Source organism: Dipodomys spectabilis, unplaced genomic scaffold (genome assembly GCF_019054845.1).
Source record: "Dipodomys spectabilis isolate Male_0828 unplaced genomic scaffold, ASM1905484v1 ptg000363l, whole genome shotgun sequence".
Classification (NCBI taxonomy): Eukaryota; Metazoa; Chordata; class Mammalia; order Rodentia; family Heteromyidae; genus Dipodomys; species Dipodomys spectabilis.
In genome coordinates, this window is record NW_024871040.1 from 6,320,052 (window position 1) to 6,346,844 (window position 26,793).

Consider the following 26,793-nt stretch of genomic DNA (forward strand, 5'->3'; position numbering starts at 1 on the left):
AATAGCTGGCCTGGCCTTCCCTCTCCTTGGATGCCCATGTGATGGAAGGCAAAAAGTACCCAAGTACCAGTTTTGGTAAGCACTTCCACATCTCAGGAACTTGCTCCTTCTCTGTACTCTCGGCTTTGGTATCACAATCTAGTCAGACATTGGAGTGAAAAACCTTGGAGTTATTTTCAAATGCTTTTTCCTCCCACCTCCCCCATGTTGCCCATCTGCTCTCCTCTCTCCATCTCCAGCATTGTTCTGTCCCTGCAGCTCATCTGAACTGTCCCTCACACAGAATGTAAGCATACTCTCACACAGCTGGTGAACCTGGGACAGCCTCCATCCTCTAATCCAGAACTACCTAAAGCACAAATCTATGCTTATGCATGACTTCTCTGGAACCCTTCAGAAGCTCCCCAGTGCCAAGCATCAGAAAAAGCGGCAGACTCCTAGTCTGCATTGGCTCTCCTACCAGCGACACACTACAACTCCCTAGCTGAATGCTTCTCCTAACTTGTAAACCTGGGCAGATGGCATCCCTGAAATGTTCTTCCTAGTTTCTGTGCCTGGAGAACTTGTCTTCCCTAACATCTACGTTTAGTTCAAACATTCCCTCCATGCCTGAATCCCCACAGAACTTGATAAAAATCTCCTACTACAGGCCTACACTGACATTAAACTCTCTATCCTTCTGCCTCAGCATCTTGAGTGCCAGGATTCTAAGTGTGTGCCATGATGCCTTTTTTAGATACAAACTTTTATTTTCCCTTTGGTGTCAGTTCTGGGGCTTGAATTTAAGGCCTGAGCACTTTCTCTGAGATTTTGTGCTCCAGGACAGTGCTCTACTGCTTGAGCCACAACTCTAGTTATGGCTTTTTGGTAGTTAATTGAAGATAAAAATCTCGGGGCTGGGAAGGTGGCTCAGTGGTAGAGTGCTTGCCTTGCATGCTTGAGGCCCTGGGTTCGATTCCTCAGCACCACATAAGCAAAAAGAAAAAAAAGCCGGAAGTGGCGCTGTGGCTCAAGTGGTAGAGCGCTAGCCTTGAGCTAAAGAGCTGAGGGACAGCGCCCAGGCCCAGAGTTTAAGACCCACAACCATGTTGCAGGGGGAGGGGGGGAGGGGGAAGGGGGGAGGATAATGAATACTCTGAGTATCTGAGTTGCTCCATCTACAGAACAGAAGCAAGGGCATTTAATGTGATTTGAGGGTGATGAACAAATGAATATATGGAGGAACATCCAAGCCATCTAAATCTCCACCACAGATATACACTGCGTGGAGGGGTGTAATAATTAAGAACATTTACACAGGAGTAAAGGCCTATGTTCCCAAATACTTAGAAAATCTCTTACAAAACACCCATCTGTTTCTCACCTACGAAGGAAGATAGGGACACCTATTCCACAGCACTGCTACAAATTGTGCATAATGACCACAGATGGTACCAAGTTCAATAAACAAGAGCCATGACCACTGAGAAGCAGATGGCCAGGACTATTTCCACTCCCTGAGTGCTCAGAGAAAAACCAGGAAATGGGGCAACAGAAAAAAGAGATGGAATAATGATGTCCTCTCTGGAGGAGGCAGAAAAAAGATTTAATCAGGAGGGAGCAGCAGAGGTATTAGGCTCTTTTTTTTTCTTTTTGCCAGTCCTGGGACTTGAATTCAAGGCCTGGGCTCTATCCCTAAGCTCCTTTATGCTCAAGGCTAGTACTCTACCACTTAAACCACAACACCACTTCTGGCTTTTTCCGAGTAGTTTATTGGAGATCCGAGTCTCATGGACTTTCCTGCCCAGGCGGTTTCAAACAACAAGCCTCAGCAGTCATCCTCCTGAGTAGCTAGTGGCATCAGCCACCAGCTCTTGGCTTCTAGCTCTATTTTTTTTTTTAAGTTGGGTGGTAAGTTACTTTTTATTTTTTTTCTTTTTTGTCAGTCGTGGGGCTTGAACTCTAGGCTTGGGCACTGTCCCTGTGCTCTTCAGCTCAAGGCAAGCGCTCTACCACTTGAGCCACAGCACCACTTATGGTTTTCTAGTGGTTTATTGGAGATAAGAGTCTCAAGGACTTTCCTGCCTGGGCTGGCTTTGAACCTCGATCCTCAGATCTCAGCCTCCTAAGTAGCTGGGATTACAAGCGTGAGCCACCAGCGCCTGGCTAAGTTACTCTTTAAAGTATAAGTTGTGTGTATTCTTTTCAATGCACAGTTCAAGTTAAAACAACAACAAAATAACTCAAAGAGGTCAGCAGAGATAAGGCTGCGTTAGATAGTTTGCTAACGGCGTCTTCCTGACACTTTGCCATGCAGCTCAGCTCTGTGCTGTCCTGGTTGAGGAGTGCACAGGCCTGGGTGACTGAGAAGGATACAGTGTTTCCAATGTGTGAAGACCCTCCGCAGTGCCATCTTCCTGGCCAGCTCCTCCACCAGGGCCTGGTGGGCGGACAAGCTCTGCCTCCATTGCCAGGCCCACTGCCAGTCACAGAAGTGTATCTGCAGCACAGTGACATGGTGGAATCGCTCTGCTGTCTCTGTAACAGAAACATAACTTCAGTTTCTTCCTGCTCTTCCATTGAGTGAGAGATGGTAAAAGAAGACAACAATCCTAACCACTAGCACACTGCAGGGATCCAAGGCTGCTCCTGGAAAGGATATTCGCAAGTTTTTCTTTTTTGTGTGTGTGGTCCTGGGGCTTGAACTTAAGAGCCTAGGTACTGTCCCTGAGCAGTTTCTTTCCTTTTTTCTTTCTTTCTCTTTCTTTCTTTCTTTCTTCCTTTCTTTCTTTCTTTCTTTCTCAAGGCCAATGCTCTATCACTTGAGCTACAGCTTCACTTCTGCTTTTTGTTGGTTAATAGATGAGTCTCATGACTTTCCTGCCCAGACTAGCTTTGAATCTCAAACCTCAGATCTCAGCCTCCTGAGTAGCTAATATTATAGGCGTGAGCCACTGGTACCTAGCTCTTCGAAACTTTTTAAACACGGTTGTAACTTAGCTCAGTAATACAGCATGTGTGTAGCATATCCAAGACCTTAAGCCTGATCCTCAAAACCAAAATATAAAAAGTTGCAAATACTAAAAGGTCTTCAAGAATTCCTAAGCTGCTTTTTCTTCTCTCCAAAGAAAGAGCCAGGGTTGGGACTATGGCTTAGTGGTAGAGTGCTTGTCTCGTATGCCCGAAGCCCTGAGTTTAACTCCTCAGTACCACATAAACAGAAAAAGCCGGAAGTGGCACCATATCTCAAGTGGTAGAGTGCTAGCCTTGAGCTAAAGAAGCTCACAGACAGCACCTAGACTGAGTTCAATCCCCATGACCAAAAAAAAAAAAAAAGAGCCAAAGGGGGCAGGGGGAGGATTGGGGCAGGGGGGTGGATGGGAAGGGGAAACAAAGGAGGAGGCTACAATGCTTGATAAGAAATGTACTCATTATCTTGCCCATGTAATTGTAACCCCTCTGTACAGTATTTTCACAATAAAAAAAAAAAAAAGAGCCAAAGGTCTGTAATTTTAGGGATGAGGATGCTGTAAAAATCAGTTTTATCACCAGTTTCTCAGGAATGGTATCTGGTGCTTTCATAAAGGAGTGTGTTGGGGCTGGGAAGGTGGATCTGGTAGAGTGCTTGCCTTGCATATATGAGGCACTGGGATTGATTCTTCAGCACCACAAAAGCAGAAAAAGCCAGAAGTGGCGCTGTGGCTCAAGTGGTAGAGCTCTAGCCTTGAGCTGAAGAGCTGAGGGACAGCACCCAGGCCCAAAAATTCAAGCCCCATAAAATACGGAAAAAAAAAAAAAAAATCTTCCAAGAGGGGAGATTTCTGTGGGGAGGTTTGGGAGAAAGGAGGAGAGCCTAACCTGACCTAAGATAGCATAGTATCTTGCTTACACTGTTTTATCTCAATACATTCAAGTACAAAAAAGATTGCCAATGATCACGTTCTTATGATTACTAGTTCTGAAACCAATTGGGAAACTAAATCATAAAAATATTATTCCAAAGCTGGGTACTGGGGCTGGGATATAGCTCAGTGGCAAAGCACTTGCTTAGCAAGTGCAACATCCTGGGTTCGATCCCCAGTACCAAAAAAGAAAAGACAAAAAAAAATACAGTTAAAAAAAACAAACCCAAAGCTGGGCGCCGTGGTTCATACCTGTAATCCTAGCTACTCAGGAGGCTGAGATCTAAGGATCTTGGTTCAAGACCAGCCCGGGCAGGCAAGTCCATGAGACTCTTTTTTTTTTTTCTTTTTTTTTTTCCATGAGACTCTTATCTCCAATAAACCACCAGAAAACTGGAAGTGGCGCTGTGGCTCAAGTGGTAGAGCACTTGCCTTGAGGTGAAGAGCTGAGGGACAGCACCCAGGCCCAGAGTTCAAGCTCCATGATTGACCAAAAAAACCCCCCCAAAAAAAAAACTTGTGGGTAGAGATGGGAGGGAAAAACTGGGAGTGAAGGAAGGTGTGACATTGTCCAAAAAGAAATGTGCTCTTTAACTTATGTAACTGTAACACCCCTCCCTTTTTTTTTTAATGTAACTGTAACATCTTTTTTTTTTTTTGTCGATTGTGGGGCTTGAACTCTGGGCCTGAGCGCTGTCCCTGAGCTCTTCAGCTCAAGGCTAGTACTCACTCTACCACTTGAGCCATAGCACCACTTCCAGTTTTTCTGGTGGCTTATTGAAGAGTCTCACAGACTTTCCTGCCCAGGCTGGCTTTGAACCATAATCTTCAGTCTCCGCCTCCTGAGTAGCTAGGTTTACAGGCATGAGCCACTGGTGCCCAGCTGTATACCATCTTGGGTATTTATTTATTTATTTATTTATTTATTTATGTATTTATTTATTTTTGTCAGTTGTGGGGCCTGAACTCTGGGCCTGGGCGCTGTCCCTCAGCTCTTCACCTCAAGGCTAGCGTTCTACCACTTGAGCCACAGTGCCACTTCTGGCTTTTTCTGCTTATGTGGTGTTGTGGAATTAAACCCAGGGCCTCATGCATGCAAGGCAAACACTCTACCACTGAGCCACCTTCCCAGCCCCATGTATATCATTTTTATAACAGCCAAAAAAATTTTTTTTAAAGAATGATGTATTCTTTTTCTCCCAAAATCTTTTCACCAAAATTTATGGCATGACATAGTAATATTTCTTCTTCATAAAGTATCACTGGCACCAGGAAAGGAGAGGGATATTTCAACCAGGCCCTTGTTTTGAGAGTTCAGGGGTCCTGCTCACCATTCTGTTGCCTCTTCTTCCTGCGGACATGCAGGTATTTAAGCCATGCCTTCAAGGATCTCTGCTTTTGCTGGTGCTCATGGTGTTGCATTGCAAAAACCACCTTTAATCTCTCCTGCTGACTATGCTGGAGTTCTTTTTGCCACCGTGACCAAGCCTAAAACACAGAGAAATCACTGAATCAAGGGAGAATCAGAAAAAGTGGAAATGCAGGTGAGGGGAGGAAAAGAAACAGATACATCAGATAGGCTAAAATTAGAAATCAGAAGCCAGGAGCCAGTGGCTCATACTTACAATCCTACTCAAGAGACTAGATCTGAGGATTAAGGGTCAAAGAGTCTCACAAGACTCTTAACTCCAATTAACAACCAAAAAAAGCTGGAAGTGGAGTTGTGGGTCAAATAATAAAGCCACTAGTCTTCAGCAAAAGAGCTCAAGGATAGCACCCAGGTCCTGAGTTAAGCCCTAGGATGAGCACAACAAAAGAAAAGAATCAAGTATGGATGAGCAACTTTCTTCCTATCCTAAATCAAAAGGCGGCTCTTTAAAAAAAAATTTATTGTCATTATAAAGGTGATGTGTGGGGGGGGGAGGGGGTTACAGTTAAGTAACTCAGGTAAAAAGTACATTTCTTTTTCTTGTTTGTCAGTCACAGGTTTTGAACTCAGGGCCTGGGTACTGTCCCTGAGCTTTTTCACTCAATACTATTACTGGTCTACCACTTTAAGCCACAATGTCACTTCCAAGAGTACATGTCACCCCTTTACTGGCTCTCTCCCAGTTTCAAAAGGCTCTTTAAGTCAACTTTGACTGGACTCTAGATAAGCACAAAATAGCAATAATACACAAACACAGGTTTTTTTGTTTTTGGTGTTTGCTAGTGCTACGTCTTGAACTCAGGTCCTGGGTTCTGTCCTGGAACTTTTTGCTCCAAGCTAGAGCTCTACCACTTGAGCCTTATCTCCATTTCTGGCTTTTGGGTAATTAATTGGAAATAAGATACTCATGGACTTTTCTGCCCAGGCTGGCCTTGAACTATGATCCTCAAATCAGTCTCCTGAGTAGCTAGGATACAGGTATAAGCCACCAGCACCTGACATTTCTTTTGTTAGTTGTGGGGCTTAATCTCAGGGCATATGTGCTATCATTGAGCTTTATTTATTTGTTTGTTTATTTATTTATGGCCAGTCTTGGGACTTGAACTCAGAGCCTGGGCACTGTCCCTGAGCTTCTTTTGCTCAAGGCTAGCATTCGACCACTTGAGCCACAGTGCCACTTCTGGCTTTTTCTGTTTATGTGGTACTGAGGAATCAAACCCAGGGCTTCAAGCATGCTAGGCAAGTACTCTACCACTAAACCACTTTACCAGCCCCTATCCTTGAGCTTTTTTGCTCGAGGCTAGTGCTCTACCACTTTGAGCTATGGCACCACTTCCTGTTTTCTGGTGATTAATTGGAGATAAGAGTCTCACAGACTTCCTGTCCAGGCTGGTTTTGAACCACAATTCTCAGGTCTCAGCCTCCTGAGTAGCTAAAATTACAGGTGTGAGCCACCAGTGTCTGGTAAGAAATTTTTAAAGATAAAATAATTATCATAATCCATTCTGATATTTACATTTATAGACCACAAGGTTTTGATTTTCTCTGATTCTACATTTGCAAAAATTTACTTTGAAAATTCTGATTCCTAAGACAGTGTTTTAATGATTCACTTTGTGTCACAATATAACTCCTAATAGCAGCATATCAACATAGGAGGGATGCAAACAGCTGGAAAGCAGACACCCAAATAGCATACTAGCTTATGAAGGGAAGCTTGGCCTCATGGCCACCAGTGAAATATAAACCAGTACCATAATGAAGTACCAACTAACACCTAACAGCATGGTAAAAATGCACAACTGTCGCAGTGCAATGGCTGATGAGGGTGAAACTCTAGCAGGTCAGCTGGCCTGGCACTAGAAAGGAATCGTGAGCTACTTAATGAGGACAATGAGAGGAAAGCTCAATAACCCAGCAAAGGCACTTCTAGAAGGCAGACCAAAGAAATCAGAAACTTGTACAAGGGTATACTTAAGAATATCTTTGTAGTACTGTTGGAATTGAAAAAGAGCAGAGGTACCCAGCAGTTCATCAGTAATTGAGTAAATAAACTGTGCCTTACTCATGTAATGGGCAAATAAATAATTAATAGACCCTTGCAAGGGGGTTGTAGCTTATTGATAGGGCACTAGCTTATAGACAAGGCTCTAGGTTTGATCTCCAATATCACTAAAAATATTAATAATAAAAAGTAGCTGCCGCTGGTGGCTCAGGCCTGTAATCCTAGCTACTCAGGAGGCTGAGACCTGAAGATTGCAGTTCGAAGCTAACCTGGACAAGAAAGTCTGTGAGACTCTTATCTCCAATAAACCACTAGAAAATTGGAAGTGGCACTGTGGTTCAAGCAGTAGAGCACTCGCCTTGAGCTGAAGAGCTAAGCCCAGAATTCAAGCCCCACAACCAACCAAAAAAAAAAAAAAAAGGAAGGAAAGAAGAAAAAGGAGAAAATCTGTCTCTGTATATATACATGAATACATCCCAACACATTGATATATTTTTTTATTTTTATTTTTTTGGCCGGTCATGGGGCCTGAACTCTAGACCTGGGTGCTGTCCTTCAGCTCTCCAGACCAAGGTTAGTGCTCTACCACTTCAGCCACAGTGCCACTTCTGGCTTTTTCTGCTCATGTGGTGCTGAGGAATCGAACCCTGGGCCTCATAAATGCAAGACAAGCACTCTACCACTGAGCTACCTTCCCAGCCCCCCATTGTTGTATTTTAAAAAGCAAGCTACAGGGGTTGGGGATTTAGCTCAGTGGAAGAGCACTTACCAAGGCCCTGAGTTCAGGCCTCAGCTCTAAGGGGAAAAAAAAAAGCAAACTGCAAAATAAATGTAGGGCTGAGAAGGTGGCTCAGTGGTAGAGTGCTTGTCTTGCATGCATGAGGTCTTGGGTTCGATTCCTCAGTACCACATAAGCAGAAAAAGCTGCAAATGGCACTGTGGCTCATGGTAAAGCGCTAGCCTTGAGCTAAAGAGCTCCAGGACAGCGCCCAGGCCCAGAGTCCAGGCCCCATGATCTACCAAAAAAAATAAATAAAAATAAAAGTATAAGCCAGGGGGCTGGGAAGGTGGCTCAGTGGTAGAGCACTTGCCTTGCATGCTCAAGGACCTGGGTTCGATTCCTCAGCACCACATAAGAAAAAAGCCGGAAGTGGCGCTGTGGCTCAAGTGGTAGAGTGCTAGCCTTAAGCTGAAGAGCTGAGGGACAGCGCCCAGGCCCAGAGTTCAGGCCCCATGACCGGACCCCCCCAAAAAAAAATAATAATAAAAATTAAACAAAAAAAAGTATAAGCCAGGTGTAGGGGGCTCACGCCTGTAATCCTAGCTACTCAGGAGACTGAGATCTGAGGATCGAGGTTCAAAGTCAGCCCGGGTAGGAACATCCATGAGACTCTTATCTCCAATAAGCCACTAGAAAACCAGAAGTGGCACTGTGGTTCAAGCGGTAGAGCACTAGCCTTGAGCTGAAGAGGGCAAGGACAGCACCCAGGCCCAGAGTTCAAGCCCCACAACCGACAAAAAAAAAAAAAAAAAGCCTGGGCAGGAAAGTCCCTGAGACTCATCTCCAATTAACCACCAGAAAACTGGAAGTGGTGCTGTGGCTCAAGTGGTAGAGCGCTCACCTTGAGCTGAAGAGCTGAGGGACAGCACCCAGGCCCAGAGTTCAAGCCCCAGGACTAACAAAAAACAAAACAAAACAAAAACAACAGCAGTAGGACAAATTTGGGCCCAAGTTTACTCATTTTTAGTCCAGTCTAGGTGGGTGTATATACAATTATGGAGAGAGGGAGTTCTTGCTATGGATTTATTTTTTCTTTTATTTTAGTCAGTCATGTGGCTTAAACTCTGGGCCTGAGCGCTGTCCCTCAGCTCTTCAACTCAAGGCTAGCGCTCTACCACTTGAGCTATAACGCCACTTCCAGTTTTCTGGTAGTTTATTGGAGATAAGAGTTTCACGGACTTTCCTGCCCAGGCTGGCTTTGAACCGCAATCCTCAGGTCTCAGCCTCCTGAGTAGCTAGGATTACAGGCATGAGCCACTGGCTCCCGGCTGTTATGGATTTAATCTAGGGCTGCACACATGTTAAGCATGTATTCTACCACTGAACTATATCTCCAGTTCCTATATATGCAATTTGCATATGATCTGCATATACTGGCATAGCCAGCAATGTGTTGTCAGATTAAAAAGATACTACTGAAACCTTTACTAATAGGTATTTTTCTATGTTCTATTTTGTGCAACTAACTTGGCACACCTATAAATATTCCACAGACATTTATCAAAGGTCATTGGAATCTTACTGCAATGTACTTTTGGCAGAGTCTTTAGGCCTTTACAATCAACCCAAAGCCAGTGGCTTTCCCAATGAAAGCCTGTAAGAAAAATAAAGCTATCCAGAAACAGAAACTGATTCTTCTATTCAACTTTAGTTTCTTTTCTGCTTGCATTACTAATCTGCAGTGGAAAAAACAGTAAAGAGGAAATAAACTGCTTTTAGCAAAAGCAGTCTGACTAATTCACAAATCCCTTCCAGTCCCACAATGATAAGAATTCTCTACAAATTATAAGAATCACATGGTGGACCAGCTCTACAGATTCCACACAGCAGCATTTGCCTATTCAAAAGCCCAGGCTTCCATACTTCACCTGTCTGTCCAACACAAAGCAAGAGAAGGATAGCTTCCTACTAAGAATATAGATGGGACACCAAAGTCCAAGTCTACTGGACGTACCTGCAGTTGGAGGCTCAGGGCGTTGTGCCTCACAGCTGTAACATGAAGAGCATGATTCACATAGGCTTGTCTTAGTTGCTGCTTCCACTTGCTCCACCACACCCTAAAAGACCAAATCAGAGATGGAATCAGTCAGGAAAAAGCCACCCAGAACAGAGAAGGGCAGTTTAGGTGCTAGCTCAAATCCCCAGCTCAAGTTTTCTCTCACGCAGTGCCATCTCTAGACTGATACTACTAGATCCACTGATAAAACAAGAACCAACGATCAAGCCAAGAGCTGGTAGCTCACATCTGTAATCCTAGCTATGCAAAAGTCTGAGATCTAAGGTTTGAGATTCAAAGCCAGCTCAGGCAAAAAAGTCTGTGAAACTCTTATCTCCAATTAGCCACCAAAAAGCCAGAAGTGGAGCTATGGTTCAAGTGGTAGAGTACAAAAAAAGCTAAAGAATAACACCCAGGCCAATTTCAAGCCCCAGTATCACAACAACAACAATAACAGAAACCAATAATCAATAAACAGTTCAGTCTAGAAACTAGTGGTTCAGTCCTGTAACCCTAGTTACTCAGACTGAGACCTGGAGGGGTTACTGTTCAAAGCCAGCCCAGGCAGACAAATCATAGACCTTGATCTCCAATTAACTTGCAAAAAGTCAGAAGAGAAGGCATGGCTCAAGTTGGAGAGTCCTTAGACTCTGAGTTCAAGCCCCAGGACCAGTAAAACTGAAAAATCTTTGATGGCTAGAGTCTTGGCTCCAGTGATACAATACTAGCCTAGTAAGTGTGAAGCTCTGGGTTCAATCCCCAGTACTTCCAAAAACAAAACAAACCATTGTTTTAACTTTTTTTTTTTTGGGTCCGGTCGTGGGCTTGAACTCTGGGCTTGGGCGCTGTCCCTGTGCTCTTCAGCTCAAGGTGAGCACTCTACTGCTTGAGCCACGGTGCCACTTCAGGTTTTCTAGTTGTTTATTGGAGATAAGAGTCTCACGGACTTTCCTGCCCAGGCTGTCTTTGAATCATGATCCTCAGAGCTCAGCCTCCTGAGTAGCTAGGATTACAGGTGTGAGCCACTAGCATCCGGCTAAACCATTGGGGTTTGTTTTTTTTTTTTGGGTCCAGTCGTGGGGCCTGAACTCTGGGCCTGGGCGCTGTCCCTCAGCTCTTCAGCTCAAGGCTAACACTCTACCACTTGAGCCACAGCGCCACTTCCGGCTTTTTTCTTCTTGCTTATGTGGTGCTGAGGAATCAAACCCAAGGCCTCAGGCATGCAAGGCAAGCGCTCTACCACTGAGCCACCTTCCCAGCCCTAAACCATTGTTTTAAAATGGGTTAAAGGTAGAAAGGTAAAAAGATGACTTCCAGTCTGTGGAACAATGTAGCACACTCACCATAAGATGCTCCGCTGCCTAAACTCCAAAGCAGTAGTGTGCATGTGAAATTTGGTTCTACGAACAAACACGTAGATCAACCAGGACTTCCAGGACTTTTGTACCTTTCGCTTTACATCTAGAGACACCAAAAAGATATTTTGTTTTATTTTTTATTTTTTTTTTTGGGTCGGTCGTGGGGCTTGAACTCTGGGCCTGGGCGCTGCCCCTCAGCTCTTCAGCTCAAGGTGAGCACTCTACCACTTGAGCTACAGCGCCACTTCCGGTTTCCTGGTGGTTTATTGGAGATAAGAGTCTCACGGTCTCTCCTGCCAGGGCTGGCTTTGAACCTCGATCCTCAGATCTCAGCCTCCTGAGTAGCTAGGATTACAGGCCTGAGCCACCAGCGCCCGGCCTCAAAAAGATATTTTGAAGAGAGTAAAAGGAGATGGATTAATCTGGGTAACAATATAAACTCAAGCCCTCTGAACTAACTAATCATACCTTTGAGTAAGTACATCTTTCCAGCCTTCAAGTGCCCCCTGCTGGAAATGAGATGAAGCATTACAAAACTAAGAAGGATCCAAGTGTACGTGGGAATAATACAAAAAAGGCATTTATAAAACATTTAAAGGAAAATCATTCTGTTGAACTTTCTAGAAATCTTTTACATCAAAATTTCTTCTTTTTGGCCTGGCACCAGTGGCTCATGCCTATAATCCTAGCTACTCAGGAGGCTGAGATTTAAGGATTGTAGTTTGAAGCCAACCCAGACAGGAAAGTCCATGAAATTCTTACCTACAATTAACCACCAAAAGCAAGAAGTAAAGCTGTGGCTCAAGGAAAGAATGCTAGCTTTGAGCAAAAAAGTTCAGGAATAGAACATAGGCCCTGGGTTCAAGACCAAAGACCAGCACACACACACAAAATCCCAACACCCCTCTGTACAGTATTTTCACAATAAAAAAAAAGAAAAAAGAATTCCAACAGTGATGGGGCACACTTGTAATCCCAGTTTCTTGGGAGGATAAACCTTGGTGAGGTTCAAGGATAGACTTAGGTTGGTATCGTAAGATTGTAAAAAAAATAAATGAAAAGGGCTGGGAAGGTGGCTCAGTGGTAGAGTGCTTGCCTTGCATGCATGAGGCCCTGGGTTCGATTCCTCAGCACCACATAAGCAAAAAGAAAAAAGCCAGAAGTGGCGCTGTGGCTCAAGTGGTACAGCGCAAGCTGAAGAGCTGAGGGACAGTGCCCAGGCCCAGAGTTCAGGCCCCACGACTGGACCCAAAAAGAAAAAAAGAAAAGCCAAAAGATCTGTATATATGACTCAAGTGGTAGAAAGTTTATCTAGTAATTATGAGACCCTGAACTCAATCCTCAGTACTGCAAAATAAAAAAATAAAGCCACTTGGATTTTTTTTTTTTGGGGGGGTCCAGTCATGGGGCCTGAACTCTGGGCCTGGGCGTTGTCCCTCAGCTCTTCAGCTCAGACTAGCATTCTATCTCTTGAGCCACAGCGCCACTTCCGGCTTTTTTCTTTTTGCTTATGTGGTGCTGAGGAATCAAACCCAGGGCCTCAGGCATGCAAGGCAAGGGCTCTACTGAGCCACCTTCCTTCCCAACCCTGCCACTTGGATTTTTTTAGGAGCTATACTGCTTTTTGTTTTGTTTTGGTTTTTGTTGGTCATGGGGCTTGAACTCTGGGCTTGGGCGCTGTCCCTGCGCTTTCAGCTCAAGGCAAGCACTCTACCACTTGAGCCATAGTACCACTTCGGGCTGAGATATACTGTTCTGTCCAGAAATAATATTCATAAAGAGGCAGCAAAGAAGAGAGGACAGGAATGTGACAAGACTGGCAGAAATTGATAATCACTGAAACTGTGTGATGAGTATATGAAGATTCGTCGTTCTATCATTCAGTTTAGTTGATATTTCATTTTTCCATATTATAAAGTTAAATAAAAAGAAATCATGCCATAAAACTGGTTGTTTGAGGGGCTGGGAAGGTGGCTAAGTGGTAGAGCGCTTGCCTTGCACGCATGAGGCCCTGGGTTCGATTTCTCAGCACCACATAAGCTAGAAATGGCGCTGTGGCTTAGTTGTACAGCGCTAGCCTTGAGCTGAAGAGCTGATAGCACCAGGACCAGAGTTCAGGCCCCATGATCGATGCCACCCCCACACCACCACCCCCTGCCAAAAAAATACTTGCTGTTTGAGTTGGGCATTGGTGGCTCACGCCTGTAATCCTAGCTACTCAGGAGGCTGAGATCTGAGGATCGCGGTTCAAAGCCAGCCCAGACAGGAAAGTCCATGAGACTCCTATCTCCAATAAACCACTAGAAAAAACAGAAGTGGCGCTGTGGCTCAAGTGGTAAAGCGCTCGCCTTGAGCTGAAGAGCTGAGGGACAGCGCCCAGGCCCAGAGTTCAAGCCTCACGGCCGACCAAAAAAAAAAAAAAAAAAGGAAATGTACTTATTACCCAATTCATGAAACTGTAATCTCTCTGTATATTACCTTTATAATAACAATAAAGTAAATAACAGTGCCCAGGCCCTGAGTTAAAGCCTCAAGTTATGGCGCAAAAAGAAACAAGAAAAGAGCCAGGTGCCAGTGAGGAACAGCTCTTCAGGCCAAGAGTTCAAGCCCCACAAATGACAAAATAATAATAATAATAACGATAATAATAATATAAAAAAGAGCTAGGAACCAGTGGCTCATCCCTATACCTCTAGCTACTGAGGTGGTTGAGTTCTGGAGGATCCAGCCCAAGTAGTAAAGTCTGTAAGACTTTTTTTTTTTGCTTCTGGGGCTTGAACTCAGTACCTGAGTGCTGTCCCAGAGTCTCTTTGTACTCAAAGCTAGCACTCTACCACTTGAGCCACAACACCACTTCTGCCTTTTTCTGAGTAGCTTATTGGAGATAAGAGTCTCATGGACTTTTCTGCCTGGGATGGCTTTGAACCATGATACTCAGATCTTAGCCTCCTTAGTAACTAGGATTACAGGCATGAGCCACCAGTGCCCAGCTTGCAAGACTCTGATCTCTAATTAACAAACAAAATATGCTTTAAGTGCCCCAAATCATTCCATATGGAGAAAACCACACACAGAAGTCCCTACTCAGAGAACATACACACACTGAAAAACACAAAAGGGAATTGAATGCGTCTTCTCTAGACATGACCTTCCTAGTCTTACCATGTTTCTCGGCTTTAAGGTACTTGCTCCTCATCTCCTGTTGTTGGTAAACATAAGTTCTCCAGTTCTGGAACATCAAATTGTACAAGTAATATCTGAGGAGCAAAAAGAGCAAACAGCTTTCATTAAAACAACAAAACTAGTCCAGCATACCCATATTTTTTATTGTCAGTCGTGGGGATTGAACTCTGGGCTTGGGCGCTGTCCCTGCACTCTTCAGCTCAAGGTGAGCATTCTATTGCTTGAGCCACGGCACCACTTCCAGTTTTCTAGTGGTTTACTGGAGGTAAGGGTCTCATGGACTTTTTTGCCAGGGCTGGCTTTGAACTGCCATCCTCAGATCTCAGCCTCCTGAGTAGCTAGGATTACAGGAGTAAGCCATCGGCACCCAGTTAACCCAGATTTTCCTATACCTAGAATAATTAATATGGGGGCTGGGAAGGTAGCTCAGCGGTAGAGTGCATGCCTTGCAAGCATGAGGCCCTGGGTTCAATTCCTCAGCACCACATAAACAGAAAAAGCTGGAAGTGGTGCTGTGGCTCCATTGGTAGAGCGCTAGCCTTGAGCTGAAGAGCTGAGGGACAGTGCCCAGGCCCAGAGTTCAGGCCCCATGACCGGCAAAAAAAAAAAAAAAAAAGAATAATTAATATGGAAGCTTCTTCCACAAAACAGCCTCCTCAATACTTGTGCTCAAAAATTTCACTTCCTACAGACACTCTGAAACCTATTCACCTTAAAGACGAAGCTGCTCCACACTTCAAAATATCACTGAAGTCAAAACACCTGACATGTCCAAGATTAACTCATTTTCAGCATTCATAAAGCTAGGACATTTGCAAGGACAGTTCCATCTTCATCATCTGGCTAATGTACACTACATACAACTTACTTCTTTACACTTAAATATGTCAAAGGCACATTTTCCTTTTTCTTCTTGATATGGATACCATTAACCTCATCCTTCCATATTAGCATTACCCCACTTTCTGTGACTGGAATTCATACTCTACTAGCTTACTGGAATTATTCAGCATGCCTATTGTTTTTTAATCTGAAATAGCCATAAATCAGAACTCCTGCTCCCAAAGATCTAAACAGAGACTTTAATGAAAGTAAATACCACATTAAAGGCACAAAAATATACTGGAACTGGTGACTCAGATCTGTCATCCTAGCTACTCAGGAGGTTGAGAACTAGAGAATCAAGGTTCAAAGCTACTATGAGCAGAAAAGTTTATGAGAGATGGGCTGGGAAGGTGGCTCAGTGGTAGAGCGCTTGCCTTGCATGCCTGAAGCCCTGGGTTCGATTCCCCAGCACCACATAAGCAAAAAGAAAAAAGCCAGAAGTGGTGCTGTGACTCAAGTGGTAGAGCGCTAACCTTGAGCTGAAGAGCTGAGGGACAGTGCCCAGGCCCAGAGTTCAGGCCCCACGACCCAAAAAAAAAAAAAAAGTCTATGAGAGACTGTCTCCAAAATAACCAGTAAAAAGCCAGCTGTAGGCCTGGCTAAAGTGGTTGTACACCAGATTTAAGCATGAGAGCTGAGCAAGTGCAAGTCCTTGAATTTTATTTTATTTATTTATTTTTGGGTCAGGTTGTAGAGCCTGAACTCTGGGCCTGGGCGCTGTCCCTCAGCTCAAGGCTAGCGCTCTACCACTTGAGCCACAGCGCCACTTCCGGCTTTTTTCTTTTTGCTTATGTGGTGCAGAGGAATCGAACCCAGGGCATCAGGCACGCAAAGCAAGTGCTTTACCACTGAGCTACCTTCCCAGCCCCTTGAATTTTATTTTAAAAATAACAACAAAGTATTTAAAACTATAATAATGCAGATTTTATATAGTTCCATTGTTTTCTCTACTTATCCCTAAGAAAGTGAGTGCTAAGGATTAAATGATTTTCTTTCTTTCTTTTTTTGTGCTGGTGCAGGGGCCTGAACTCAGTGCCTGGACACCGTTACTCAGGTTTTTTTCTCAAGGTTCACAGTCTACCACTTGTGCCACAGCTCTACTTCTGTTTCTTTTTTTTTTTTTTTTTTTTGCGGGGGAAGGTTAACTGAAGATAAATAGTCTCATGAACTTCCCTTCCCAGGCTGGCTTTGAACTTCAATCCTCAGATTTCAGCCTCATGAGTAGCTAGGATTACACTTTTGAGCCACTGGCTCCTGACTCCTATAATATTTTCTGTTGCTGGTGATCATGGAGCCTGAACTCTGGGCCTGGGCACTGTCCCTTAGCTCTTGTTTTGTTTTTTTTTTTTTGGTTGGTCATGGGGCCTGAACTCTGGGCCTGGGCGCTGTCCCTCAGCTCTTCAGCTCAACACTATCACTCTACTACTTGAGCCACAGCACCACTTCCAGCTTTTTCTGCTGATGCGGTGCTGAGGAATCAAACCTGGGGCCTCATGCATGTGAGGCAAGCATTCTACAAATGAGCCACATTCCCAGCCCTGTCCCTTAGCTCTTCAGTTCAAGGTTAGTACTCTACCACTTGAGCCAAGCACCACTTCTGGCTTTTTCTGCTTATGTGGTGTTGAGGAACCAAAACCAAGGCCTCATGCATGCAATGCAAGCACGCTACCACTAAGCCACCTTTCCAGCCCCTCCTACAATATTCTTCACAGACTGAACAGAATGATAAATGAGGCCTCTGGTAGGATAGGTCCTGCATGGAGGAGGAGGTGTCCACTGTGAAACCTAGAGAATCCCCTGTATAATGTTCCTCAGCAATGTCATCTCCAACACTTGTATCCAACAGCAGGAAACATGGAAGGTTGTTGTCTGTTGCAGCCCTAGCTATCAGGTAGGAACAATGTTCAGTGGTTCTTTGTCTGGGTAGGACCATCCAGACAGGCCACCTAGATCCATCATCAGACCAGGTAGAATATGATGGAGCTGCAGGCCAGCAGGCAGAGGGACCAACTCACTCCTCTGCAGAGCTATTGGAGTCAGCATATCATGAAGCTGCTAAAAGGTAAGGATGTGCATAGGGCTCTTTTTGCTGGCTAATTGGAGTCTCACAGGCTTTCCTGAAAGGGCTAGCTTCAAACCACAATCCTCAGATCTCAGTCTCTTGAGTAGCCAGGATTTATAGGCATGAGTCACCAACGCTCAATGGATTAAGAGATTTTTAAAAATTTCTTTCCCTTTTTTCCCCTTTTGAGGTGCTGGGGATTAAATACAGTCCCAGAGACTCATTTGGCCATTCAGCTATACCCCAGACTTCCTATTTTCCTGATGTCCTAATTTGGGCATATTCTTTTTTCCATGGTCAATGTAAAAGCTACTATTAAAAAAATTAAACAAACAACACTTTCAGAATTTTAAAGTATATATAATTAGTGAGAAAACCTCATTCAAATCCTAAGTATGACCAATACAACACAATGATTACATGAATCAGAAGGAGGGTCCATGTGTGCCTGCACAGGTGTATGTAAACTTGGGTTTAATATATAAATCTACATTAGCTTACTATAAAAAGGATTTGAAGGAACATAGAAAGTGATTCAAAACTCTGCTCCTTTAAGCTGGGCGCTGGTGGCTCACACCTGCAATCCTAGCTACTCAGGATGCTCAGATCTGAGAATCGAAATTTGAAGCCAGCCAGGGCAGAAATGTCATGAGACTCTGAGCTCCAATTAATCACAGAAAAAGCTGGAAGTGGAGCTGTAGCTATAGTGGGGTAGAGTACTAGTAAGTCTTGAGCAAAAGGAGCTTAAGGATAGCACCTAGGTCCAGAGTTCAAGGCTGAGGACCAGGGAAAACAAGGAAAACAAAACAAAACAAAACAAAACTTTGCTCCGTTTAACCCAGGAAGGTGTCAACAAGTAATTATCTGGTCTTTTAAACAAAAGCTATACTTGAAAAAGTGTGAAATTGAAGCGACGGAACACAAAATCTGACCTGTAGTGACAGTCTGCTCGAACACAGAGTTTCCATTCTCGCTGAGAAATCCACCATTCTTCTTTCCATTCTCCAAAGACTTTCCGTAGCATTCTCTGCTCATGGTAAAACCTACCGCAGTGGAGAAAGTCATCAAGAGTTGTGTTATCATGAAGCCAAAATTGACCACTTTCCATACCAGTCCCACATTCCCACTGCCTTCTCAATGTGACATAACACCAAAAGTTTTTTTTTTTCTTCTTCTTCTTCTTTTTTTTTTTTTTTTTTGCTAGTACTGAGGTTTAAATTCTGTCCCTCAAGCTTTCACTTGAATTTTCCACTCAAGGCTGGCACTCTACCACTCAATCCACAGTTCCACTTCTGGCTTTTTGCTGATGAACTGGAAAAAAAATCTTGAGGATATCTGTGCCTGAGCTGAGCTACTCAGGAGACTGAGATTCATCCAAAGGACTATGCTTCAACACCAGCCTGGGAAGAAAATTCTGGGGTACTCCCATCTCTAAAATAACCAGCAAAAATCTAGGGGTGGGACTCAAGGGCTACACTGTAGCTCAGCAAGCAATCAGAGTAAGTACAAGGCCCCGAGTTCAAATCCTAGTACCTCGATTTTAAAAGGAGGGGGAGGGGCTGGGAAGGTGGCTCAGTGTTAGAGCGCTTGCCTTGCATACATGAGGCCCTGGGTTCGATTCCTCAGCACCACATAAGAAAAAAGAAAAAAGCCGTAAGTGGCGCTGTGGCTCAAGTGGTAGAGTGCTAGCCTTGAGCTGAAGAGCTGAGGGACAGCACCCAGGCCCAGAGTTCAGGCCCCATGACCGGACCCCCCCCAAAAAAAAGGCTCATGTAGGCCTGGGAAGGTGGCTCAGTGGTAGAGTGCTTGCCTGGCATGCATGAGGCCCTGGGTTCGATTCCTCAGCACCACATAAGCAGAAAGAAAAAAAAAAAAGGAAGGGGAGGTAGGTTCAAATGGGTCACAGTTGTAATTCTATCTAATCAATAGACTGAGATCTAAGAATCAGTTTGAAGCAAGAAAATCCATGAGTTTTTTGTTTGTTTTTTGGCCAGTCCTGGGGCTTGAACTCAAGGCCTGGGCATTGTTGCTGAGCTTCTTTTGCTCAAGTCTAGCACTCTACCACTTGAGCCACAGAGCCACTTCCAGCCTTTTCTGTTTACATGGTACTGAGGAATCAAACCCAGGGCTTCATGCACATTAGGCAAGCACTTTACCACTAAGCCACATTCCCAGCCCAAGAGACTCTTCTCTCCAATTAACTACTCAGAAAATGCCAAAGTAGATTTGTGGCTCAAGTGGTAGAATACTAGCCTTGAGGGAAAAAATGCTAAGGGACAATGCCCAAGCCCTGAGTTCAAGCTGCAGCACTGGCACAAAAAAAGTGAGAATAGCTTCTTAAAGATGGAAATGATAGGTGGGTACCAGTAACTCATCCCTGTAATCCTAGTCACTCAAGAGGCTAAGATCTGAGGATCATAGTTCAAAGATAGCCTGGAAAGGAAAGTACGTGAGACTCTTTATCTCCAATTAAGCCCCAAAAAGCTGGAAGTGGAGCTGAAGTGAAAGAACACTAGCCCCAAGCAAAGAAATGAAGCTCAGTGTCCAGGCTCTGAGTTCAAACACACACACACACACACACAAAGATGGAAATGATAGTGCTACAGTTTGAACAAATGTCCCCAAAAGGCATGTGCTGAAGGCTTCATCACCTGCCTGTGGCACTACTGGAACTCTAAAGGTGGGTCCCAATGGCAGGAAGTTAGGTCACTGGAGGCCTATACTTAAAAGGGGACTCTAACCTCTTCTAGTCTCCCTTGCATCTTAGCCACCAGGAGGAAAGGAAAAGCAGTTTCTCCACTATGTACTCCTAAAGCCGGAGTCAACCAATCAGAGACTGAAACTGGGTCTCCAAATAAACATCTTTGTAAATGTCAATCTCAGGTGTTTTGTTACAGTGACAGAAAGCTGATTAATACGGATAGTCTAATGCTTCTTAAGGATCAAGAAAGAAGTTTAATTCACTGTTGACTGAATATCTGGTGATCCTGATGAACCATTCAAATGGAACGATCAGTGGCATCAAAAGTCCTGTGAATGAATTTAGGACTTTAAGAAGGGGTATTGGAGTGGAGTGCTGGTGGCTGGCTTTAGCTACTCTGGGGGCTGAGATCTGAAGATCACGGTTCAAAGCCAGCCCAGGGAGGAAGTCCATGAGACTTTTTTTTTTTTCTGTTGTGAGGCTTGAATTCTGGGCCTGGGCACTCTGTCCCTCAGCTCTTCAGCTCAAGGCAAGTGCTCTATCACTTGAGCCACAGTGCCACTTCCAGTTTTCTGATGGTTCATTGGAGATAAGTCTTATGGACTTGCCTCCCAGGGCTGGCTTTGAACCTTTGTCCTCAGATCCTAGCCTCCTGAGTAGCTCAGGAGGTGTGAGCTCCTGAGAGTCTTATCTCCAATTAATCATTGAAAACGCCACAGGTGGCCCTGTGTATCAAGTGACAGAGGGCTAGCCTTGAGCAAAAGGAGCTCAGGGACAGCACCCAGGCTGAGTTCAAGACTCAGGACCAGCAAAAAAAAAAAAAAAAAGAGAGAGAGCAAGCAAAATAACAGACCTAAAAAGAAAACATCCCTAAAAATAGAGCCACGGAACTGACAAAACATAACTATCTCCAACAACCTAAAGAATTTTAAAATGAGGGACAGGGAAGGTGGCTCAGTGGTAGAGCGCTTGCCTTGCATGCATGAGGCCCTGGGTTCAATTCCTCAGCACCACATAAGAAAAACAAAGCCGGAAGTGGCGCTGTGGCTCAACTGGTAGAGTGCTAGCCTTGAGCTGAAGAGCTGAGGGACAGTGCCCAGGCCCAGAGTTCAGGCCCCACGATCGGACCCAAAAAAAAAAAATTTTTTTTAATGATCAATATACCTAAACATATCATATTAAAACTCCTAGCTGCTGGGCGCTAGTGGCCCATGCCTGTAATCCTAGCTATTTTGGAGACTGAGATCTAAGGACAGTAAATATATACACAAACATCCCCCTGCAAAAAATACACACACACAAACACACTTTTAGCTACTAGGTGCTTGTGGCTCATTCCTGTAATCCTACTCAAGAGGCTAAGATCTGAGGGTCATGGCTTGAAATCATCCAGGGTAGGAAAGTCCATGAGACTCTTTCTCTACAATTAAACACCAAAAGAGTTGGAAGTGGAGCTGTGGCACAAGTGGCAATGTGTTAACCTTGAGCACAAAAATTCAAGGACAATGCCCAGGCTCTTTGTTCAAAGCCCCACAACTTGTACCAAAAAGCCAAAAAGTGGCTCACGCCTATAATCCTAACTACTCAGGAGGCTGAGATCTGAAGACTGCAGTTCAAAGCCAGCCCGGGCAGGAAAGTCTGTGAGACTCATCTCCAATTAACCACCAGAAACCCAGAAGTGGAGCTATGGCTCAAGTGCCAGAGCGCTCACCTTGAGCTGAAGAGCTGAGGGATAGCGCGCAGGCCCCAGAGTTCAAACCCCACAACTGACAACAACAAAAAAATTCCGCCGGGTGGGCACAGGTGGCTCACGCCTGTAATCCTAACTACTCAGGAGGCTGAGATCTAAGGATCTCAGTTCAAAGCCAGCCCAGGCAGGAAAGTCCAAGAGACTCTTATCTCCAATAAACCACTAGAAAACCGGAAGTGGAGCTGTAGCTCAAGCGGTAGAGCACTCGCCTTGATCTGAAGAATGCAGGGACACAGTTCAAGCCTCATGACCGACCAAAAAAAATTCCTTCCTAGATGGCTGCCAGCAGCTCATGTCTGTTTAATATCCTAGATAGGGGAGGCTGAGATCAAGATGATTACAGTTCCAGACCAGCACAGGCAAAATAGTTCAAGAGATCCCACCTAAACAGAAAAAGCCAGGCATGGTAAGGCACACATACCATCTCAACTATGGCAGGAAGTATAAGTAGAAGGATTACAATCCATGCTGGCCCAAAGCTAAGAATCCACAGGGAGCAATGTTAACATCTGTCACAGTAAATGTTGTGCGGCTTAATATTAAACAAAAACTTAATGAACAAGCAAGGCAGAAGTCAAATCTGATGTTCTGAGCTAATATTACCTGGCTTTAGAGGGAAATACTCTTCCAAAAGTCATTCGAATCCACAAATACAAAAACTTCCTGGCCACACATCTGAAAAAAAGAAAATAATATAAACATTTTAAGCTGATTGATTTAGCTCATAGAAGTTTTGGATTTTTTTGGAAAGGAGTGGGAACCATTAAGGTTTCAGGGAGAAAGATACTAGTATAAATCTAGAGGTGATATTATAGTTAACCCTGTACCAAACACAGAGCACAGAAGTCAGGTGTTGGTGGCTCATGCCTGTAATCCTAGCTAGTCAGGAGGCTGAGATCTGAGGATTTCAGTTCCAAGACAGTCCAGGCAAGAAAGTCTATGAGACACAAATCTCCAAGTAACCACCAGAAAAGCAGAAGTGGAACTATGGCTTAAACTGGTAGAGCACTAGCCTTAAGCTGAAAAGCTCTGGGACAGCTCCTAGGCCCTGAGTTCAAGCCCCACAACCACCACCATCAAAACAAAACAACAACAACAAAAAAAAAACAGAGCATAGAAGAGGACAAATTTATAAAGCTTAAGTCACTGGGGGTATGGCTCTACTCAAAAAGTACTTGCCTAGCCGGGCGCTGGTGGCTCACGCCTGTAATCCTAGCTACTCAGGAGGCTGAGATCTGAGGATGGCGGTTCAAAGCCAGCCCGGGCAGGAGAGACCGTGAGACTCCTATCTCCAATAAACCACCAGAAAACCGGAAGTGGCGCTGTAGCTCAAGTGGTAGAGTGCTCGCCTTGAGCTGAAGAGCTGAGGGACAGCGCCCAGGCCCAGAGTTCAAGCCCCACGACCAACAAAAAAAAAAAAAAAGTACTTGCCTAGCAAGGATGAGGCCCTGAGTTCAAATCACAAACTTAAAAGAAAAAAATAAGCTGGGGGGGTTGGGAAGGTGGCTTGTGGTAGAATGCTTGCCTAGCATGCATGAAGCCCTGGATTCAACTCCTCACTACCACATACACAGAAAAAGCTAGAAGTGACACTGTGGCTCAAGTGGTAGAGTGCTAGCCTTAAGCAAAAGAAGCTCAGGGACAGTGCCTAGGCCTTGAGTTCAAGTCCCAGGACTGGAACAAAAAAAAAAATTAAAATAATCTGGGCACTGGTGATTCACACCTGTAATCCTAACTACTCAGGAGGCTGAGATCTGAGGATTGTGGTTCAAAGCCAGCCCAGGCAGGAAAGTCTGTGAGACTCTTATCTTCAATTAACCACCAGAAAACCGGAAGTGGCGCTGTAGCTCAAGTGGTAGAGTGCTCGCCTTGAGCTGAAGAGCTGAGGGACAGCGCCCAGGCCCAGAGTTCAAGCCCCACGACCAACAAAAAAAAAAAAAAAGTACTTGCCTAGCAAGGATGAGGCCCTGAGTTCAAATCACAAACTTAAAAGAAAAAAATAAGCTGGGGGGGTTGGGAAGGTGGCTTGTGGTAGAATGCTTGCCTAGCATGCATGAAGCCCTGGATTCAACTCCTCACTACCACATACACAGAAAAAGCTAGAAGTGACACTGTGGCTCAAGTGGTAGAGTGCTAGCCTTAAGCAAAAGAAGCTCAGGGACAGTGCCTAGGCCTTGAGTTCAAGTCCCAGGACTGGAACAAAAAAAAAAATTAAAATAATCTGGGCACTGGTGATTCACACCTGTAATCCTAACTACTCAGGAGGCTGAGATCTGAGGATTGTGGTTCAAAGCCAGCCCAGGCAGGAAAGTCTGTGAGACTCTTATCTCCAATTAACCACCAGAAAACCAGAAGTGGCACTGTGGCTCAAGTGATAGAATGCTAGGCATGAGTTGAAGAGCTCAGGGACAGGGTCCAAGCCCAGAGTTAAAGTCCCAGGACCAACAACAACAAAGACATTTTGTCAACAGAGACTTCAGATTAAGGAAGTACAAGAGAGTATTTTTTCATATTTCTCTTCCAGGCTAAAATATATAGCAACTATCCCTTAACATGGACCTTCCTCTTCTGTGTACTCTTCTATGTGTTATTCAAACCTACATGTAACATTGTCACACAACAGCCACTGGCTCTGCATTGTAAACCTGAGTGAGGATGCGTTTCTTTCATTGTTCCCAGTACCTAGCACAGTGCCTAGCTCACGCACGTGTGTGTGTGTGTGCGCGGACACACACACACACAAAGTTGCTTTGCTGTATCAATCTCTGGGCTCAGCTTGGACTTCCTACTGCCCTTTGGGTAGCTTAATCTGACATTATCTTCAGAATCAGATAATTGTATAGGGCACAATTAAAAAACATGAACAAGCTGGCATCAGTGGCTCATCCCTGTAATCCTAGCTACTCCAGAGGCTGCGAACTGAAGACAAGTTTAAAGCCGGTACTGGCAGGATGTTCATGAGACTCCTATTTCCAATTAACTGACAGAGGGGCTGGGAAGGTGGTTCAGTGGTAGAGTGCTTGCCTTGCATGCATGAGGCCCTGGGTTTGATTCCTCAGCACCACATAAGCAGAAAAAGCTGGAAATAGCACTGTCGCAAAAGTGGTATATGGCCCTAGCCTTCAGTAGAAGAGCTTAAGGACATCGCCTAGGCCCAGAGTTCAGGCCCCATGGCCCGCCAAAAACAAGACAAAAAACCAATTAACCGACAGAAAACCAGAAGTGGTTCTGTGGCTCAAAATGGTAGAGCACTAGCCTTGAGCAAAAAAGCTCAGGGACAGCATTTAGGCCCTGAGTTCAAGCTCCTGGATTGGCAAAAAAAGAAGAATAATGAAAACACTTTATAACAGACTTAATGTCTATAGATTTCTAAATACGTTTCTCTTTTTTTTTTTGTGCCAGTCCTGGACACTGTCTCTGAGCTTTTATTTGTTTTGTTTTATTTGATCAGTTGTGGGACTTGAACTCTGGGCCTGGGTGCTGTCTCAGTTCTTCAGCTCAAGGCTAGCACTCTACCAGTTGAGCCACAGTGCCACTTGAAGCTTTTTTGTGAAGTTTATTGGAGATGAGTCTCTCCAGGACTTTTTGCCCAGGCTGGCTTCAAACTGCGATCCTCAGATCTCAGCCTCATGAGTAGGTAGGATAATAGGCATGAGCCACTGGCATATCTGGCTTAAATATCTATCTATCTATCTATCTAGTCTTTTCTTTTTTGGTACTGGGGATTGAACCCAGGACATTGCACTTGCTAGGCAAGTGCTTTGTCACTGAGCTATATCCCAGCCCCATATATATATATATATATATATATATATATATATATATATATTTTTTTTTTTTTTTTTTTTTTTTTTTTTTTTGGGTGGGTTGTGGGACTTAAACTCTGTGCCTGTGAGCTGTCCCTAGGCTCTTCAGCTCAAAGTGACTGCTTTATAGCTTAAGCCACAGTGCCATTTCCGGTTTTCTGGTGCTTAACTGGAGATAAGAGTCTCAAGGACTTTCTTGTCCAGGCTGGCTTTGAACTGTGATCCTCAGATCTCAGCCCCTGTGTGGCTAGGATTACAGGCATGAGTCACCAGTGCCCAGCTAAATATATTTTTTAATCTGAACATTCCATTATGAAAAATGAGCTTCAAGTTTTCCAATGAGCTGACCTAAGTAAACAAGAATCATTCCCTCATTTGAGCCAAGAAGAAAGAACAGAGTGAAGTCCTCACAGGAAGGCGGCCAGCCACTCATAAACTCACCTGACGCGCAATTCTCTTAATCGGCCCTGTTTGGTCCAGGTGCGCAAGGTGGTATACTGTGCTAGATGACTGGGTCGAGGTAACTGCCTCCGGGTCCCAGAACTGAGAGAAGACTTCTTAGAAGACAATACCTTTGGAGAGAAAGGTTTTCTAACCATACCATCCCTAAAAGACATTAAATTTAAGAAGGAAAAGTGAGAGTAAAAATTATCTCAGCATATGTAATACTAATTCAAACAACATTTTTTTTTTTTTTTGGTCAGTCATGGGACAAACTCAGAACATGGGCACTATCCCTGAGTTCTTTTGCTCAATGCTAGCACTCTAGCCACAGTGCCACTTCTGGTTTTTGAGTGGTTTGGAGATAAGAGTCTCACAGGGACTTTCCTGCCAGGACTGGCTTCAAACTGAGATCCTCAGATTTCAGCCTCCTGAGTATCTAGGACTACAGGTATGAGCCACCAGTGGCCAGCACACAACATTTTTTTGTTTTTTGGGTCCAGTCATGGGGTCTG

At 44.4% G+C, this 26,793-nt stretch overlaps 1 protein-coding gene across 4 annotated transcripts in view; it reads right to left on the reverse strand.

Moving 5' to 3' along the window:
- Sfi1 (SFI1 centrin binding protein) overlaps positions 1-26,793 on the reverse strand; it is a 63,065-nt gene that overhangs the window by 30,104 nt on the left and 6,168 nt on the right. For 3 of the 4 annotated variants that reach the window (XM_042666237.1, XM_042666236.1, XM_042666235.1), the window contains exons 3-10: positions 26,279-26,443; positions 22,635-22,706; positions 18,513-18,623; positions 14,613-14,707; positions 11,436-11,553; positions 10,051-10,153; positions 5,213-5,369; positions 2,356-2,517 (exon numbers count right to left, since the gene is read on the reverse strand). In XM_042666237.1, coding sequence (XP_042522171.1) covers positions 2,356-2,517; positions 5,213-5,369; positions 10,051-10,153; positions 11,436-11,553; positions 14,613-14,707; positions 18,513-18,623; positions 22,635-22,706; positions 26,279-26,443 — 983 coding nt within the window. The remainder of the gene's footprint in view (positions 1-2,355; positions 2,518-5,212; positions 5,370-10,050; positions 10,154-11,435; positions 11,554-14,612; positions 14,708-18,512; positions 18,624-22,634; positions 22,707-26,278; positions 26,444-26,793) is intronic. The other variant, XM_042666238.1, reaches the window with a different exon arrangement.